The sequence below is a fragment of the Podarcis filfolensis genome, assembly GCF_964270895.1.
Source record: "Podarcis filfolensis genome assembly, chromosome: 16".
Lineage (NCBI taxonomy): Eukaryota > Metazoa > Chordata > Lepidosauria > Squamata > Lacertidae > Podarcis > Podarcis filfolensis.
In genome coordinates this window covers 15042699-15062538 of record NC_139620.1, presented here as the reverse complement: position 1 = coordinate 15062538, position 19840 = coordinate 15042699, and the positions used below count along the sequence as shown (strand labels likewise).

Sequence of the window (19840 nt, the reverse complement as noted above, 5' to 3'; positions counted from 1 at the left end):
TCCCCACCCCCAATTGTGGGGACGTCACGGCGGGAGGCTGGCTCGGGTGATTTGTGACGCGCTTGTAATCGGGGGATTACGGTAGGTAACTGGGGAACGGGCAGCCGCTTGAGCGCCGCGTGGAGAGAAGAGCTTTCCAAGACGGGGCTCCAGCTGCAGCAGCATTTGCCCTCTCTGCCCATCGAGATCAAAGGATTTTTTTCGTTCCTTGGCCTCCACACCCCCCGCCCGTTTATCATTGAACGTGTGAAGCGAGGAACACTTCCGATTTTGCGTGTGTGTGTACCCCCTGTTTCAGATATTCCGTAAGGCTCTTCCCTAGAATGGAGCACGTGGGCAAGCAGGATTCGAACACTATCCCCTCCTGTGATTTCCAGCAGAGCAGAGCCACTCCATGAATTTGACCAGTCCTCTTTTAAAGCCATCTAAGTTGGTGGCCATCACTGTCTCATGCGGGAGCGAGTTCCACACTTCAACTATGTGCTACATAAATAAGTCATTTCTTTTATCTATCCTGATCCTTCCAACATTCAGCTGCGTTGGATTCCCATGAATTCCAGTGTTATGAGAGAGGCGGCAAAACTTCTCTGTACAGTATCCACTTTCCGCAGCCTATGCATGATATTATAAACTTATATCTCTTTATTCGCTTTGTCTATGAACTAAAAATTCCCAAACGCTGCAACCTTTCTTCATAGGGGGTTATTCCATCTCCTTGATCACTTTGGTTTCCCTTTCCTGGACCTTTTCCAACTCTACAATATCCTTTTTAAGGTGAGGTGACCAGGACTGGACACAGGATTCAAAATTTGGGTCACACCAGAGATTTGTATAATCACATCTTTATGTCTGCAGTTTTATTTTCCGTTCCTATCCTCATGATTGGATTGAACTGACCTTCAAAACACACTGAGTGCACAATTAATTTTTATTTTTCCTTAAAAAAAAGAAAAGTATTTCAATTCAACTTCTCTTGGCTACCGGGAAAACTTTCAGACGTTTTTACTGCCTGTAAAATTAACACAGCGTAGCCTTTTCTCAAAAGCTCAATTTACGGAATGTAAGTCAAGCGCGCTAGATCAGATCTCTCGTCGATCTCGGGGCAAAGGTGTGTTCCTCGTTATGATAGTGCTTGGAAGATTGGAAGCATCCAGCGAAAAGAGTGGCAAACTTAGCGAGTCAGATCCGATCCTGGTCTAAAGGTTAACAGCAGTGAATATTTAATCCTGGCAAGGAAGAGAAGCCACAAGGAGACAAGGGATTCTTTCTTTGCTGGGGTGGGGGGTGGGTTTTCAGCCTCTGCGGCCTTTGGAGCTGAAAGCAGCAACTGCGGGGGCGGGGCGGGGCGGGGACAGGATCCCAGCGCCCAGGTGAGTCAAAGGACAGAAGGTGTAGACGGAAAAGAATAACGATTCCTGGAGAATGCAGGAGGGGGGGGGGCTCTTGTACTCAGGTCCTGCTTGCAGGTTTCCCCACAGGCATTTATTTGGCCACTGTGAGAACAGGATTGCTGGGTCATTGGCCCTGATCCAGCAGGCTCTTCTTGTGTCCTCGAGCTAAGAGCTAGTGAGAAACCTACTGAGTAACATGCAAGAGTTAATAAGGCATCTGGTTTATTTATCAGGATTCTTACTCAGTGGCGTAGCGTGGGGGGTGCAGGGGGGCCCGGCCACACCGGGCGCAACATCTGGGGGTTAGGGTTAGGGGGGCGCAAATCCACGGGTTAGGGGGCGCAAATTACTTGCCTTGCCCCGGGTGCTGACAACCCACGCTACGCCACTGTTCTTACTCTTCAGTTTTTATCCTATCCTTCCTCCATAGAGATTCCCCTCCCCAAAAATGATTTAAAAAATAACAATGCAACAACCCTGTAAGGTAGTTAGGCTACAAGCCAGCAGTTTCCAGCAACTGGTATCTGGAAGTACAGTGGTACCTCAGGTTAAGTACCACTGTATTTGTTCCGGAGGTCCGTTCTTAACCTGAAACTGTTCTTAACCTCAAGCACCACTTTAGCTAATGGAGCCTCCTGCTGCCGCCGCGCCGCCGGAGCACGATTTCTGTTCTCATCCCAGATGTTCTTAACCTGAAGTACTATTTCTAGGTTAGCAGAGTCTGTAACCTGTAACCCCAGGTACCACTGTATTTCTGCCTTCAACTGCAGAGGCTGAGCATAGCCATGGTGGCTAGGAGCCCTCTCCTCCTCCATGAATTTGTCCCATCTTTGAAGTGGCCATCTTGTGGGAGTGAGTTCCACAGATTAACTACGCTCTGTGTGAAGGAAGGCTCTATTTTATCTGTCCCCGAACCTCCCAACATTCATTGGATGCCCACAAGTTCCAGTGTTATGAGAAAGGGAGAAAACCTTTTCTCTGTCCCCTTTTCTACATGCTGTGAATCATTTTACAAAGATCGTGCCATCTCCTGCTTGCCTTTTCCCCAAACAAGAGTCCCAAATGCTGCAGCCTTATCTCATAGGGGAATGGCTCCATCCCCTTGATGGTTTGGGCTGCCTTTTTCTGATCTCCCCCCACCCCTAGCTCTACAATAACCTTCTTGGGGTGGGGTGACCGAAAGAGTGTGAAGAGGTTGTCCTCCCCACTTCTGTTGCTGCTGTGGGGCTGTTGCAGGAGCCATGCCTCTGGGTCCCAGCACAGCACCATGGCCAGTTCAGCCCAGATTGCATAGTTAATGGTCCATCTCAAGTGGGCGGGTAGGAGAACGTGTATCCCTGTGGTGGGCATTTTGTTAAAGATTAAGGCAACTCAACCAGTGCATTCCCTTTGACCAGATTTTGGCCCCCACCCCATCCCTCTGCGATGCACCCAGACTTCCAGAAGCTTTTCCGATGTCCGGTGCAGAATTTGCTGCAGGATGGATTTCTGGTAAGATCTGAACTCCTTCCCTTTACACACACACACACACACACACACACACACAGGTGGGGGGCTTTGTTGTAGGGACACATCCCTATTCCAGCATGGAAGACCCTATGATCCAGCAGGGCAGGGTGTGTGTGTGTATGTAGAAGAATAGAATCATAGAGTTAATAGGGTTGGAAGGGGTCCTATGGGCCATCTAGTCTAACCCGCTGCAATGCCAGAATATGCGGGTGGCCCATATGGGGATCAAACCCGTGACCTTGGCGTTATCAGCGCCACGCTTTAACCGATGGAGCTGTTGCAGAAGTGGCTCAAATATCAGACGAAGGACCCAGGAGAGGCAGCATCGATCCAACCCCACAACGCTCCCCGGCTGGCCTTGATCCAGTCCCCCTCTCAGCCTGAGCCGCCTCACGGGGTTGCTAGGAGGATAAAAAGGAGGGGAACTCCGCCCCTCATATACACATGTTGCCCTAAACTCACTTAGAAAAAGAGGGGGGTAAAAATGCAATGACTTAAGTGAAAGAAATCCTGCCAACCTAGCAGTTCGAAAGCACGTCAGCGTGCAAGTAGATAAATAGGTAACGCTCCGATGGGAAGGTAAATGGCGTTTCTGTATGCTGCTCTGGTTCGCCAGAAGCGGCTTAGTCATGCTGGCCACATGACCCGGAAGCTGTACGCCGACTCCCTTGGCCAATAAAGCGAGATGAGTGCCGCAACCCCAGAGTCGGCCACGACTGGACCTAATGGTCAGGGGTCCCTTTACCTTTAAGTGAAAGAAAATAGGATCGGGTTGGGGGAGGACAAGAGAAGTTGTCTTTTGCTGCTCCCAGCTTCTCACAACTCGGCCCTTGTTTCCTCACAACAACCCTTTGGAGCAGGCCATTTTTCATTTCTGGTTTACAGACAAGGGAAATGAAACCGAGACCAACTTAGCTTTCCGCGGCTGCTCAGAGATGCTTTTTTTCAGAAGCAACACATCAACCCTGCCCCTCTCTCTCCCCAAGCCAGCCTAGCGCCTCTTCGCCCTAACACAGACCCCACTAATTCCCCCTTTCTAATTTTTATTTTGCTACAGGGGCAGCAGGGCTGGTTCTGGGGCACCCAATCGACACGGTGAAGGTGATTTCTTTGGGGGGAGGGGGCTGGAAATGCTTAAGGCAGGGGTGGGGTGGGAGGACTTCCAGCCCTGGGCGAGGCCTGAAGGAGATGGGTCTCAGATGGGAGGGAGGGAGATGGATGCCAGAAGTGTTGGGGAGGTGCACGCCCAAAGAGGTCAGCTGCTTTTGAGGCTCTGTGCTAGCTGCAACTGTTGCATAGCATGCAATGGGCACTGAATCCACACAGAGCAGCATGCTGGGTTGCGGCAGCGAACCTCATCCCCAACAAAGTTCTTTTCTCCCCAGTGGGATTGGTGGCCAGTGGAGTTTTGTGGGGAAGCAGAAACTGGCGTGTTCACTGGGGTTTGGGGACCCTGGCTTAGTCGTCGAGTCCATGAGTCGCATGGACAAGGTCCCAGACTCAGCCTCTCCAGTTACCAGTGGATGGGAAAGAGCCTTCCAGGGCTACCTTATACTCACCCAGACCATTGGTTCCTCTAGTTCAGGGCTACTTTTAAAATGAGGATGCTTTTTAAAATTGCATTTTAGCCTGTATTTTAAATTGGTCCCCCCCCCATTATTTTTTTACTGTAATTTTACTGATGCTAGCTGCCCTGGCTGGGGAGGGTGAGGTATAAATAAAATTTATTATTATTATTATTATTATTATTATTATTATTATTATTATTATTGCCTGCACTGACTGGCAGCAGTGGCTGCCTAGGGTTTCAGGTAGTGGACATTCCCAGAGACTCTGGGGCTGCTAATTTGGCCCTGAGTCGGGGGCTTTTCTTCCGTTCCAGGTGCGGTTGCAGACACAGGCCAGATACCAGAACGTTTTGGACTGTGTGGTCAGGACGTACCGTGAGGAAACGGTGAGCCTCTTTCTGTTGTGTGTGCAGTGCAGACTTCACCTCTGAGCTTTCACCTCCTTTTAAAACCCAGCCTAATCTTAAACCGCTAGATTTAGACCAAGGTCTTTTGTAACAACATAATTTTAGAATGCAAATTTAACCCAAAAAAATCACTTATTACGAAGAAGGAAATATGATCTGCCCAGTTCTGTGGAACTCTCTGCCACTAGAGATTTAGCAGGCGCCTTCCGTGCCAACTTTTAAATGTGTGCTGAAAACATTTCTATTCCTCCAGTCCTATCCAGGCAATTAAGAACACATTATTCTACAATGATTATTTGATGTATCTTTTTAACTTTTTAATGCTTTTTTCTTGCATGCTTTTATGTTTGTATTACTGTAAATTGCTTTGATATATTTTTATGACACAGAGGCATATGACTATTTTTATAGACAAGTACATATAACTATTTTGCTTTTTAATATTAATATTCAATATTTTTCCCAAATGCCCAATTTGGGAATAATCTCCGCCCCCCCACCCCAGAAATAAATTTCTAAGCTCATCTATTTCTTTGCAGTTCTAGTGCTGCCTCTTGACTCTACAGCCCCATTCCTGATCCTTGCCTATCTAATTTCTTGGGAGAGTTGACATCATCACAGGGGCCTGCCCCACAGATCGCTTGGGAGGGGTGACTTTGCCAGAAGAGAGGGTGGGAGGCAAGGCATCACCGGAAGAGAAAGACAAGAGAGGACACAGGCTTTTACAAAATTTGCAGCTGCTAATTGATATGTATAGATGCAGATTGAGAAATAATTGCTATAATTTCGAATACAAGTGCAGCATATCTCACCATAATGGAGGGGAATCTGCTGCCACCAGGAGACCTCCGTGCCTGGAAACTTTGCCCTTGAAACTGATTTGGACTGGACGACCTTTGCATTAGAAGAAAAGGAAAGTAGGGCATATGTGATTGTACTCAGCTAAATTCCAATACTAGCAGACCCATGGAAATCACTGCACCTGTGTTAGTGATGCCCATTCATTTAAGTAGGTCTAGTCTTGTGTGCGACTAACATTAGGTGCAACCTCTAGGTACCTGAAACATTGCTACTCCCCATGAGTTGCAGGCAAGGGCGGAGGAAGGGGTGTGTGGTGGGTGCGGGCTGCCCCAGGTGTCACCACTGAGGGTGGTGACAAAATGCTGGGCAGTACTCACCACGGAGCCTGCAGCGCCCCCGAGCCACGCATCTCTCCCAGGAGACACGCGGTGGCTTGGGCGCGTGCAGGCTCTGCATTGCCCAAACGGTCTGCCTGCTGCCTCACCCCCAGCTGTAGGGCGGCTGAGTGGGAGGAGAAGGCAGACTCCAAAGGCCCTGTGGGTTCGTCCCGCTCCTGGGTGTGCCACCCCAGGTGCCTGAGCGGCTTCCTCCGCTGCTGGTTGCAGGCTTCCTTTAGGGTGTTCATACCCTACAAAATGTCCCTGATGAAAATGGGGATGTTCTACCATACCCTCCAATGCTTCTCCTATGAAAAATGGGGCATCCGACTCCTAAGGAGAAGCGGGACATTCTGGTATGAAATCAGAAACCACAAGGGCTTCTGTAAATCCGGGACTGTCACTGGAAAATAGGGACACCTGGAGGGTCTGGATGTTGGAGATTTGGAGGAGAACCTGACAGTGTATCCTGACTCACTTTGACCAAAGGCTCAAGCTGGGACTGACTGCTGATCTCCTCCTCCTCCAGTGAGAGCCCCTCCAACCAGGGCTAGTTGGATCCCAGTTGCCATAAGCTACTCAGCCCTTGCTGATAAATTCACCCAAAAGGGGAGAGGTTTGATTGGGGAGTGGGGAGTCAGAAGGAACCACTGTGCAGGGCTTTCTACCCTCTGCTCTCTGGGGACGCGGGTGGCGCTGTGGGTTAAACCACAGAGCCTAGGACTTGCCGATCAGAAGGTCGGCAGTTCGAATCCCCGCGACTGGGTGAGCTCCCGTTGCTCGGTCCCTGCTCCTGCCAACCTAGCAGTTCGAAAGCACGTCAAAGTACAAGTAGATAAATAAGTACCGCTCCAGCAGGAAGGTAAACAGCATTTCCGTGCGCTGCTCTGGTTCGCCAGAAGCAGCTTAGTCGTGCTGGCCACATGACCCGGAAGCTGTACGCCGGCTCCCTCGGCCAATAAAGCAAGATGAGTGCCGCAACCTCAGAGTTGGTCACAACTGGACCTAACGGTCCCTTTACCTTTTTTTACCCTGGCTAAATCCCCAGTTTATTTATCTGTAGCCCCCCTTTTTCTCTCCAAGGTGGCATACATGGTCGTCGTCCCCCAGCTCATAGAAACATAGGGCTGTGGGGTTGGAAGGGACCCTAAGCGTCATCTAGACCTTGCAGGGCTCACCTGCCTGCTTCTGCCTTGCAGATCCTTGGCTTCTTCAAAGGCATGAGCTTCCCGCTGCTCAGCGTGGCCATGGTGAACTCTGTTGCGTTTGGGGCCTACAGCAACTTCCTGCTCTACCTGTGCGGCACCCACCACCGCGATCGCAGCGCCAACCCCCCCAGCTACACCCATGTCTACGCGGCTGGATGCTTCTCAGGACTGGTGCAGGTAAGGAGCAGGTAGCCCCACCTGACTTGAGCGTATGAGCGTGTCTGTGACTCTGCTCAGTTTGCATGGTTTCGGGATCTGCATGGCTTCACGCCCAAGTCCCAATCAAGGGACGTCATAGCACCGCTCTGTTCTGCCTTGGTCAGACCCCACCTGGAGCCCTGTGTCCAGTTCTGGGCACCACAGTTTTAAGAAGGATATTGGCAAGCTGGAAGTTGTGCAGCAAAAATGATCCAGGGTCTGCAAACCAAGCCTTAGGAGGAACGGTGGAGGGAGTTGAAGATCTTTAGCCTGGAGAAGAGGAGATTGAGAGGAGATATTATTTCCATCTTGAAATATCACGCAGAAGGTGGGTTCAAATTGCAAGAAAGGAGAACCTGACGAAACATCGGGGAGAACTTTCAGATAGCAAGAGCTGTTCGAGAGTGGAACGGACTCCATCGGAAGGTGGTATAGATGCAAATTGAGAAATAATTGCTATAATTTTGAATACAAGTTCAACATACCTCACCACAATGGAGGGGAATCTGCTGCCACCAGGAGACCTCCGTGCCTGGAAACTTTGCCCTTGAAACTGATTTGGACTGGACAACCTTTGCATTAGAAGGAAAGGAAAGCAGGGCATATCAGCTAAATTCTACTACTAGCAGACCCATGGAAATCACTGGACCTGTGTTAGTGATGCCCATTCATTTAAGTGTGTCTACTCTTGAGTGTGACTAACATTAGGACTCTCCTTTATTGCAGGCTTTTAAACAGAGGTTGGATGGTCTTCTGTCAGCTATTCTTTAGCTGGGATGCCTGCACTGCAGGGGGCTGGACTAAATGCCCCCTTAGGGTTCCAGCTCTACAGGCCTATGATTCTAAAACATCCTCCTTCCATGTTTTTCCCTGTTCAGCTCTTGAAACAGCCGCACAATTTCCCCATTACGATGCTGTTCAGTTGGTTATGAGCTGTATCAATTGCTCAAGCCATTTCCTTCTCTGGAGGCTGCCCCTCCTCTCTAGGAATTAATCTTTTTTTCTTTTTTTCATTCTAATTTTACACATTTTATTTGATGCATGTATCAAGCCATATGAAAGCTGAAGCATATGGTCCATATAAAAGCCACCTTTCTGTAAGATAAAATACGTCGTGCGATAGGCAGAATATTAACCTCCTTGTGGGAATTTACTCTTCAAATTGGTCATAACCCAAGACAAAGAGTTCTTTCTCAAAACGACTACTGGGCTCCATGTCTAACTGACATGCTCAGGTGCATTTAAAGTTTTAGAGAAGGCCATAAATACAAGAGATAAAATAGCACCCCATAATTTCCCCAGACATTCTTGTTCGCTGAGGTATCTGCTTACAGGTCCAGTGACAAGCATAAACTGGATCCATCTGGCAATCTGGGGCTACAAAACCATATTGGAGACTAAATCTGGAACAGAATTAAAAAGACAAGGGTTCTTGGGGTTTGGAGAACCGTTTCCCAAAATGCTTGAGCTCTGTATCACATCTGCTACCAACCCTCTTCCATTTTTGGCACAGGATCAGCAGTTACTATTTCTGACTCCATAGATCTTATCTAATTTCAGAGGTGTTAAAGAGGCCACTGCAGTGCTGTTTTTATACAATTCTCTTTAAGCACTTCCAAATCCAAAAGAGAAAGGACAAACTTCTGGAGAAACTTGTCTTTGTAGATCCTCGATAATATTTTGCACCTTGCGGTGTCACACAACTATGTGTATTAAGTTTTGTTTTTTTACACACCCACATGCCATTTTTGTCAGTTGGTTAATTTTGCTTCCTTTTCTCATTATACATATTTAATTTTAATAGCAATCAAAGAATTTTAACAACACATTCATATAACAATAGGATCTTAGAATGGTAGAGTTGGAAGGGACTCCAAGGGCCATCTAGTCCAACCCCCTGCAATGCAGGAATCTCAACATGTTGTCTCCCATCCAATTTGAAGCCATACTGGACCCTGCTTAGCTTTGCAAACATGCTAGCAGTTTTCTTGCTGCACCATGATAATGAGCCTTTCATAGTTTCCCATGGGATGTATGGCTGGGAGTGTGTGCCTTGGACAAGCCTTGGACTAAATTTTGTGGAAAGTGGTTCCCCCCTTTCCTGTTCCACTGCAGCCCATTTCCTCCCCCCCCCCATTCATTCATTCATAATTTTATTTGTATGCCGCCTTTCCGTAGCTCAAGCCATGCCCAAATGTAAAAAATACACATAATTGCAAACATAACAAAAGTAGTGATAGACAGTAAATGAACTGTTCTCTCCCCCTCCATTCCCTGTGTTGACGCAGGCTGTGGTCCTGGCCCCCGTGGATCTTGTCAAAGTCCGGCTGCAGAACCAGACCCACCCGTACGGACGCAGAGACCGACCAGGGGCCCCCCAGCCACAGTATAGGGGTCCAGTGCACTGCGCTGCCAGCTTACTGCGGGAGGAAGGCCCCCGTGGCCTGTTCCGTGGGGTTACAGCACTGGTGCTTCGCGACACCCCCACCATGGGCATGTACTTCCTGATTTACGCAATGTTCTGCCGGGCGTTGACTGCAGAAGCACAGGAGCCAGGTGAGATACAAAGAGCGCTGGGGGGACCCGGTGGGTGGGCCACCTCTGCACATCCCCTAAGGCTCTCCGGGAACCTGTTCCTCTGGAATATCAGAGAAAGCTGGAGCCGGAGGGGAACAAGGAGTGTTTGTGAGTGTGTTTTAGTCTGGCGAAAAGGCAAGTAAAAGGCTCCATGACTGTTGGGATGTGTCCAAGGGAACGGGGGCAATTCGCAGGCCCCCAGCTGGCTCTAGCCCACCGGCCGGCAGCCGGGCAAACTCCGGTTCCTTGGAACAGCATCAAACAGCAACTCACAGCTTCAGAAGCCTTCAGAAACTTGAGCACGCCTTAACCAGCAGAGTGAATAACATGCGACAGAAGTGGCGGACAGAGGCATATGTAAAGCACATTTACAAGCAGTTTATTCAGCATAGTTCAGGACAAAGAAAACATGTCTGCTCTCTTTCATGTCCAAGAGCAGGAAGCTTAAGGCAAAAGCTATACACAAACGGAAGTTCCCAGCAAACTGTGCTGGAACGTAAACAGACATGTGACATACAACAATCATGTCTGTTCCTTTTAAGGTGGAATGGAACATCAATATCCTAACAATGATAGAAAATTATAAAATTATGTATGGCATGGAGAAAGCTGGGAGAGAAAACTTTTCCTCCCTCTCTCAGAACAACCAGGAACATCCAGCAGAGCTGAATGTTGGACAGTTCAGGACGGGATGAAAGGGACAACGTCTTCACGCAGCGCATAGTTGAACTACGGAACTCCCTGCCACAGGAGGCAGTGATGGCTACCAACTTGGGTGGCTTCATAGGAGGATTAGAAAGAAATCGTGGAGGAAGGGGAGGCTATTGATCGCTACTAGCCGGGATGGCTCTGCTCTGCCGCCACAGTCGGAGGCAGAAATGCTTCTGAATACCAGTTGCTAGAAGCCTCAGGGAGAGAGGGAGAGGGCTCTTGTGCCCAGGTCCTGCTTGGGGCATTCCCTTTGGGGCATCTGGCTGGCCGCTTTGAGAACAGGACACTGGACTAGATGGACCCAACATCCAGGCTTTTCTTATGTTCTTGTGGAACCTCCAGGTCCAGAGGCAGTCTATCTCTATCTAGATTCCTAGATTCTCAGGGGTATTTGGCCCACTGTGGACTAGAGGGGCTAGCAGGTTTGTCTTATGTGTGTGAGGACTGTGAGCTCAGTTCAGCTCCAGGGCTCCCACAAACTGCTGGGCTCTCCAAATCTCTTAATTGCAAGTCCGCATCTTGACCGCCTGGCTACATGCAGTGGATCTCGGGATTTTCATACAAAACAAAATAGTTCCTTCCAGCCTGACATCTGCTGCCCTCCCTGTTTTAGGGGGCATTATCCCTCCCTCCTTCTTGCTCCTCCACAAGAGAGGCCCCCCAACCCATGCTGTGCTCTTTGCCTGCCTTCCTGACTCCCCCCACCCCATCCCACCCCTTGCAGGCTCTGCCACGGTTCTGCTTGCCGGTGGCTGCGCCGGGACGGTTTCGTGGGCTTTGGCGACCCCGATGGATGTGGTGAAGGCTCGTTTGCAAATGGATGGGGTGAAGCGAGTGGCGTATCGAGGCATCCTGGACTGCATCCTCACCAGCGCCCGGCAGGAGGGCCCGCGGGTGTTCCTAAAAGGGCTGGCCCTGAACAGCCTCCGCGCTTTCCCAGTCAACGCCATCACCTTCCTGAGCTACGAGACTCTCCTGAAGGTTCTCTGCTGAACCCCAGTTGCATCCTCAGGAGGGGCTGGCATTGCCGCCCTTCCTCATCTTATTCAGGGCTTTCGCACCAGCATCTTGCAGCCCAGAGACTCAGGGCAGAGGTGGCGCCTAGCAGGCTGGGTGGGCCCTGGTCCCAAAGAAAGCTCAAAGACATTGACCACCTCTGGGCAAACCATACAGCAATTTAGACTCTTGGGCACATCTGGCACATTTGAGCAAGTGCTGTGGGCACCGCTGCCTCTGCTCACTGCTATTCCCCCTCCTCTGGAAAAACAGAAAGAGAGGAAGTGGGTGCACTCGGAGTCATAGAATGGTAGAGTTGGAAGGGACCTCCAAGGGGCATCTAGTCCACCCCCCCGCAATCCGCAATGCACGAATCGCAGCTAAAGAAGGCCATCCAACCTCCAGCGAAGGAGAGTCCACCACCTTCTGAGGGAGTCTTTCCCGTTTTCGGGCGGCTCTTCCAGTCAGAAAGTTCTTCCCAATGTTTAGATGGAATCTCCCTTCTTGTTGTTTTGAATCCATCAGTTCGGACCCTACCCTCTGGAGCGGCGTAAAACAGTCTTGCCCCATCTTCCATGGGACAGCTCTTTAGATAGTCGAGATGGTTCTCATACCATCTCTCAGTCTCCTCCTGGCTTAGCATCCTCAACTCCCTCAACGTAGGATCCTGTAGCACCACTCTTGAACCTTGAAAAGCACATAGAGCTGAAAGGGGAAGTGGGAAGGAGAGCCACTCTTCCCCACTTCCTCCTTCAACTCTATGTACTTTTCAGGGAGAAAAACACACGAGGGTGGGGGCTTAGTCTCAACCTTGCCAACCCACTGCCCCCTCAAATCTGTAACACTAGGTTATTAATGGGCGGTCTACCTACCTGGATTTTTTTTAAGATCGCAGCAGTCATGTAGCCAGCAGCCTTATCCAGTATGGTGTAGAGGTTCAGACTAGGACCTGGGAGACGAGGGTTCAAATCCCCACTCGGCCACAAAGCTCACTGGGTGCTGACCTTGGGCCAGTCACTGCCTCTCGTCTAACCTACCTCGCAGGGTGGTTGTTGTTGTTGAGGAGAAGAACCATGTATGCCATCTTGAGCTCCTTGGAGAAACCGGCAGGATATAAATGCAATGAAATAAACAAATAAAATATCCCAGAGTGGCCCGTTCTGCCTTGCTAAAACACAGGAATGCCTTCATCACCGGAAAAGAGGACACAGCTTTGCCATAACATTTGGATAGATGTGAATGAATGAATGAATGAATGAATGAATGAATGAACAACCACTCTAAATTAAGATGGAAAGACAACCCATCTCACCAGTAGTGGGCAACAAGACTTGGTGGCCAGGTTGCCTGGGGTTGCCTCTGTTTGGTCTGTTGTGCCACATGCAGCCTACTCGTTTATATAGACTGGCAGTGGCTCTGTAGGATTTTGGACAGCATTTCATAGGAAACCACAGGATGGGTAAGGGTTTGGGCTGACGCCACGCGTGCCCCACTTCCCAAACCTGGATGTGGAGTGGGAAGGAGGGTGTGGATGCAGCTAGTGATTATCTGCCGCCTCCATCTTCCTATTGAAACCAGGAGGAAGCTCAGTGGGAGCGGAAGAACAATGAGGGCTACTGGACTGAGGGCAAAGGTCCGATGCCATAAATTCGAACACAATGCACCTCCTCAAATCGTTCTTAAATCCCACCAGGCACCTTGTTGCTGCATCACCAGAGGTATTTGAAAGCTTAGGAAGTGCTGAGTAGAGCAAAAAGCCTGTGGAAAAGAAGCCAATTTTCTTTACAGAAAAAAAAGAAGTTTTTTAGGATACATTCAGATGGGCAGCTATAGCTACAAAATCATTTCTCTTCTGCTGTCAGCCACAAGTTGAATTGCAATTGATTTCCCACACTATTGGGGTCTACTCCATACTCTTTCTTGGGGTACATCCTTGTCATGTTTCTTCCATCCTTACCGGTGGACATGATAAGGAAGCGTGTTGGCTCAGAGGTAGTGGTTAAGAGCGGTAGACTCGTAATCTTGTGAACTGGGTTTGCTTCCCTGCTCCTCCACATGCAGCTGCTGGGTGACCTTGGGCCAGTCACACTTCTCTGAAGTCTCTCAGCCCCACTCACCTCACAGAGTGTTTGTTGTGGGGGAGGAAAGGAAAGGAGAATGTTAGCCGCTTTCAGACTCCTTCGGGTAGTGATAAAGCGGGATATCAAATCCAAACTCCTCTTCTTCTTTGCATGCAGAAGGCCCCTGGTTCAAACCCTGCTGGCATCTTCAGATAGGGCTGAGAGAGACCCTGTCTGAAATCCCAGAAAGCAGCTGCAAGTCAGTGCAGACAGTACTGAGCTAGATGGACCAAGGGCCTGACTCTGGCTCAGGCAGCTTAGCAGCTGTGGGCTAGGAAGGAGACAATCCAGTTTACCTGAGCAGCAGCCTTTAAAAACAAAAAACCTTTTTAGAAAATTCAATTATTTAATTAGCAGTAATGCACTTGTTTTAAGTTTGATTGCTCAATTACCACTCCTGAAATGATGTGGGGAGAGGGGGAAAGTGTGAACATTTGCTTTTGTACTGAAAGTGTAGATCAGAAGCATTTAATGAGGCAGTGAAAATCCACAGTGTTAAAATGGCGGTGACTGGAATGGCAGCAGGGCTGTGTTTTTGCAAAATAACTTTTAAGTAGTGTTACAGTGCTATAACACTCATTTAGGAATTATTTTGCTACTTGAAAACAACAACACATCTCCGAAAATTGTTTCTTAGTACAAATTAAAAGATTGTGGTTTTTTTATGGGCATGATAAAATTGGCCCGCACCAACAAGGTGTGCTGACCCGCCCACCCCATCCCCCAGAAACAGTATTTCTGTCTTGTTGAGATTCAACCTCGAACTGTTAGCCAGCCATCCTCCAACCACCTCCAGAAATTCACACAGACATTCACTGCCTTCACTGGTTCCGATTTAAATGAGAGGTAGAGCTGGGTATCGTCTGCAAACTGGTGAGCACCTGTGTTAACAGGTGTATCCAGAAGTCTCTTTGCTAACCTTGTAGGATCTGCTGCCATCTCCACAACACTGATCAATGAGTTTGAAAGACTCTGGTTCTCAGAAATGACATGCTTAGCAACTGCTTTCCGCTCTCCTTTGGTCAAATTTTCAGGTGTGTGGTTTCTAAAACATGCTTAGGTCACTTGTAGTTTTAGCTATGTATTGGATACAACTTTTTGGATATAGCTTGCATGGTGAAATGCTGTAGCAGGAGGCTTGCTGACAGCAAACTTGGTTTTTAAGGGTAATTAAAGGTTTTCGTAACATAGATGGACATATGACAAGCTGCTTTTAATGTTCAGAATGTTATTAAAATGTGACACCAGAGGGCTCTGCAAAGCAGCCAGCAACCAGTAGTAGGGAGACAGCCGTTTTGACAGAAAAAAACGGGTAAGAAGTGCTTTAAAAAAAATAATACAAGTACTGTATGTCCTGTGATGTTTTAGAATGATATATCTAATATTGTTCTAATACAGGGGTCAGCAAACTTACCACGCCTCGGGCTGGTGTCTCCAGTGCCGATCGTGCAGCGGGCGGAGGAGTGCATGCCCATACGCCTGCGCATACACTATTTCCGGCGCACTTCTGGGTCGGAGGAGCACCGGAAATAGCTTGTGCGCATGTACATAGGCCTCCTCCGACCCGGATGTGCACTGGAAATAACGCGCATGCGTAAATAACACTTGCGCATGCGCACAAGCTATTTCCGGTGCTCCTCCGACCCGGAAGTGGGCAGCCGCGCAGTGCCGGTAAGAGCGGGTGGCAGCAGCGGGCGGCGGGGCTTGCCACGGGTCGGATAAACGAGTCCCTCGGGCCTTATCCGGCCCGCGGTCCTTAGTTTGGGGATCCCTGTTCTAATAGCATTAAACAGCTCAGTGTAGATCCAGCCATGGAGTTTCTTGCTAAAGGTAACAATGGGTCGCTTTCTTCGACTGCCCGGTGAAAGTTAGGAGATGCTGGATGGAAGTCTACCACAAATGGAACACTCCTGTCCTTTGTTTAACGATGCTTTGATGACGGAGGTTTTATCTAGGTAGGGTGGAAGCCCAGTGGATGTTGCAATCGATGCGATGCGCTGGATGTCCTCTGTGAGGTGTTCTTTAAGTGCAGAGATTTTTCTTTGGCATTTTTCTTTGTTGTTCCAAGTATGATTGATTCTGAGAGCCAAGCTGTAGGATGCTCGTATTTAAGGTCCCAATTACAGTCTCCGAGGTAATCCCCTGCACAGGCTGAGATCTTGAGAGATGGGCTGCTCAGAAATCCCAGGGTGCCTTCGGTGTGCGGCAATCAGTGAAAGCAGACAAGACTCACATCAATTCAGCTGCTGGAAGCAAAACACCCCAGTTGCGCTCAGGTGAGGAGTGCATGGAAACAGGGGTGCAATTATAGGGGACACCTGCTGGAACAGGTGCGCACGTGACAAACTGCCCCCCACTCCAAATGTGCTTCCACATCAAGGGGGACTGTTAATGGATACAGCGGGTTATTTTTACTTCATGGTCTTCCTGTAGTCAGAGGAAATGCAGACTAAATGTAAACCAAGTACATATGGGTCGCCTCACCGTGAATGTTGTAGGCTTGGAAAAGGTTCAGAAATGATCAAGGGAGATGGAGCAATTCTCTTACATGGTTGCAGCGTTTGGAACTTCATCATGTAGAGAAAAGGTAAGTAAACAATGAGTTAATAGAAGTTTTATAACATTATGCATGTCAGGGAAAGGTTTTTCTTGTAATGCTAGAACTCATGAGCATTCAATGAAGCTGAATGCTGGAAGATTCAGGACAGGTATGTGCTTCTTCACACAGCGCATAGTTAGCCTCTGGAACTCACCCTCACAGGAAGCGACAATGGCCACCAACTCAGATTGCTTCAAAAGAGGATTGGACAAATTCATGGCTACTACTAGGCATGATGGCTCTGTTCTGCCTCTAAAGTGGGAGGCAGCAATGCTTCTGAACAACCAGTTTCTGGAACCCGCAGAATGGGAGAGGGATCTTGGGCTTGAATCCTGCTATCCAGCCTATGCCAAAGTTTTGTACTATTTCACGCCACAGGTGTCTCTTGCATTAGTTCTGGTGTTTGAGCAATAGTTTGCTCAGTTATGATTTTAATCTCCTGTGTCAGGTGTTTTTTTTTTTTTTAAACTTTTGAAAGTTGGGAACCCTGTGACATCATTCAGTTTGGCCTTATGGTATCGCTGTGCCGCACGTCTTGGGTCTTAGGCACAAGAATGCAGGGGCACAGATGCCTTCACACTGTGGGCATGAAGATTCAAGAAAAGGTTCTGCTTTCATTTCCACTACTGGAGGGTTGCTGCTGATTCCCTCGGGCACTGTTCAGTACTGAAGGAAAGCTTCCCTGTAAGACAGCAAGGGGTGTGTGTGTGTGTGTGTGTGTGTGTGTGTGTGTGTGTTTGTTTGGGGTGCCTTTCATTTCCTCGGCTCTTACACACAGGCATTTGCCAATCTCTCAAGATTTCTGCGAGGAGGGTGTCTGGGTGAGAAATTAGTTTTTCTGTTTACACAGGCCCTTGGCGGTGCCCTGGAAAGCACAACGAACAGACGTTCAAAATGAAATGAGAAAGCATCTCTGTGCTAAACACGTTTTTGTTTTTTAAAATGTCCTTAAACCAGATTAACCTTTACTCCTATTGATGCGGTTCCAAGGCCAGACTTTGAAAAGAAGGAAATAATTTCACCCTCGCCTCTCTGCCTATGCCTACCTGCTTACAACAGAGAAGGATTACCAGAGCCCAGGAGATCCAATTTTGAAACCCACCCACCCCCACTACACAAACCTCCCAACAAATGTCTTCTTTGCTAGGAGGCACCAATCATTTGGAGGACAAAAGAAAAACACCCAGGAACCACCCAAAGACCTCCCTGGTGTGCAATTTGCCTTTAGTCTGCCTCTCACCTAGTTTCTCAGGCTGGGAGCAAACTTACACTGCAATTCTCTACTCAGCAGAGGTGGGGAACAAACCCAATAATTAAAATGTACAATAAAGTAAAACTACATGTTGACTCCTAGATGTAGTGTTTTAAGCAGATATCAGAATGAGTACAGTGAAGACACCTGTCTGATGTCCATAGGCAGGGAGTTCCAAAGTGTAGGCGCTGCCACACTAAAATATTGTTTTCTTGAAGGTGTTGAATGAATGTTATGTGGTCAAGTGGGCACATATGGAGTAAGGTCATCCCACAAGTAAACTGATCCCAAGCTGTTCGGGGCTTTGTATATTAATACTGTAGTAACATTTTGAACTTTGCCCAGTAACAGATCAGCAACTGGGGCAGCCGTGCTGACACTAAAAGTCACCTAGTTCAATCCCCCAACAATGTGGGAAAACCACCCCTGTCAGCCCAACCTTGGCTTATAAATCTCTCATGGAAGAGGTCCCACTCATTCCATGGTTCAAACTGCTCAGACCACCAGGAAGCGCTTACTATATGTTTCTCCCTAATCCCTTTTTTCATAATTTGGACCCCTTGGTAGCATCTGGAGCAGCAGGAAACAAATTTGCCCCATGATCTCTCTGTAACAGCTGTGCAAATCTTTTTCGGATCAGAACATTTTGGAGAGAATCCCACAGTTTAGCTGTATGCTGTGTGAACAAGGCCTTGTTTTATTTCAAATCCAAGATTTGATCAATGTCTCTTTGACTGAGGGAGAAAACACCCCCTTTTCCACTTTCTCTGTACCAGGCAGAACCACCTCTTGCCTTTACTCTAAACTATGAAGCAAAGAACTGAAGAAGAGCCCTGCTGGATCCGTTCAAGTCCTGCCTCCTGTTTTTGCAGTGGCCACCCAGAAGCTGGTGAGAAGTCCACAAGCAGAACCTGAGAGTGCTCTCTCCCCAATTAAAAATCCCAGCAAAAGGCATTCAAAAGCACCCTTTCTCCAACACTGCATGCAGACAGAACACAGCCACCCTGACCAGCAGCCAGTGATAGCTTTTTCCTCCACGAATTTGTCTAAACCAAGGGTCAGCAACCTTTTCCAGCCGTGGGCCAGTCCACCGTCCCTCAGACCATGTGGGGGGCCGGACTATATTTTTTGGGGAAAAAGTGAACAAATTCCTATGCCCCACAAATAACCCAGAGATGCATTTTAAATAAAAGGACACATTCTACTCATATAAAAACATGCTGATTCCCAGACCGTCCAGGGCGGTAGCTCAGTGTCTGCTTTTGCATGCAGAAGGTCCCAGGTTCAATGGCATTTCCAGGTAGGTCTGGGGATCTCCTGAAGAGCTGCTGCCAGCCCATAATACAATAGTGAGCCAGGTGGACTCTTAGTATAAGGCAGCTTCCTGCATCAACACTGAGGTCCATTGGGCAGCTTGTCCGGATGTGCTTCTTGCAGCTCTGACGACGCTGTGGACCCCAAACTACTTGCTGGACATGTCTTGCTTTGAATGGAATAGGCAAAACGCTTTGGGATTTAGTGGCTCCAATGAAGCATACTGTAGGGTGTTGTGCCTGCATTGCCAGAAGCGCTTCTTCCCCATCAGATGGCGCTAGAGGACTGCTGCTGGAACTGTTTATGGGCTAAACCCCAGCCTTGCAGGGGCTGCTGGGAGTTGTAGTCCAACAACCTCTGAGGGGAACCAGGCTGGCAAAGCCTGCTCTAGGGTCTCTGCCTTTCCCCACATCTGCCACCAGGAGGTGCATAGCAGGTGCTCTGCTGCTGAGCACTGGCCCCTCCTCCCCAGCGGTGTTAGAATCTGCCTTAGTTCAGGCCAGTCTCATTGTTCTCCCTAAGCTTAGTACTGTCTACTCTGACTGGCAGCAGCACCTCTCCAGGGTCTCAGGTTGACTCCTTATCCATCACCTGCTCCCTGTTCTAGAGATTCTGCCTGGGAGTGAATTGTGGCGGGTTGAATTTTTCGACTTTCAAATTCCAAAAAGGAGGGCTGCTAAAAAGCTGTAACATGACTTGGGAATTCAAAATATATTTTGATTAAATTGATGTACAGTGGTACCTCTAGTTACGAACTTATTTCGTTCCGGAGGTCCGTTCTGTAATTCAGTTTTGCTTGGTAGGTAAGATGT

At 48.6% G+C, this 19840-nt stretch overlaps 1 protein-coding gene across 4 annotated transcripts; it reads left to right on the top strand.

The window, feature by feature from the left end:
• The first annotated feature begins 14 nt into the window (after positions 1-14).
• Positions 15-12888, top strand: SLC25A45 (solute carrier family 25 member 45). 4 transcript variants are annotated; one of them, XM_083592052.1, is made up of 7 exons: positions 15-81; positions 2789-2882; positions 3958-4001; positions 4783-4854; positions 7253-7438; positions 9748-10015; positions 11472-12888. In XM_083592052.1, the coding sequence occupies exons 2-7, from the start codon at positions 2846-2848 to the stop codon at positions 11738-11740; spliced, it is 876 nt and encodes a 291-aa protein (XP_083448178.1). In that variant the 5' UTR covers positions 15-81; positions 2789-2845; the 3' UTR covers positions 11741-12888. The 4 variants fall into 4 exon arrangements, with proteins under 4 accessions (XP_083448178.1, XP_083448180.1, XP_083448181.1 ...); XM_083592053.1 differs by lacking the exon at positions 15-81 and adding an exon at positions 176-1370; XM_083592054.1 differs by lacking the exon at positions 3958-4001 and having other exon boundaries at positions 21-81.
• Positions 12889-19840: the final 6952 nt, after the last annotated feature.

Bases quoted from the DNA above. Each gene is read 5' to 3' on its own strand.
- SLC25A45 (XM_083592052.1), top strand. From the start codon at position 2,846: ATGTCCGGTGCAGAATTTGCTGCAGGATGGATTTCTG. The intron at 4,002-4,782 runs GTGATTTCTTTG...CTTCCGTTCCAG, and splicing joins ACCCAATCGACACGGTGAAG to GTGCGGTTGCAGACACAGGC. The intron at 7,439-9,747 runs GTAAGGAGCAGG...GTGTTGACGCAG, and splicing joins GCTTCTCAGGACTGGTGCAG to GCTGTGGTCCTGGCCCCCGT.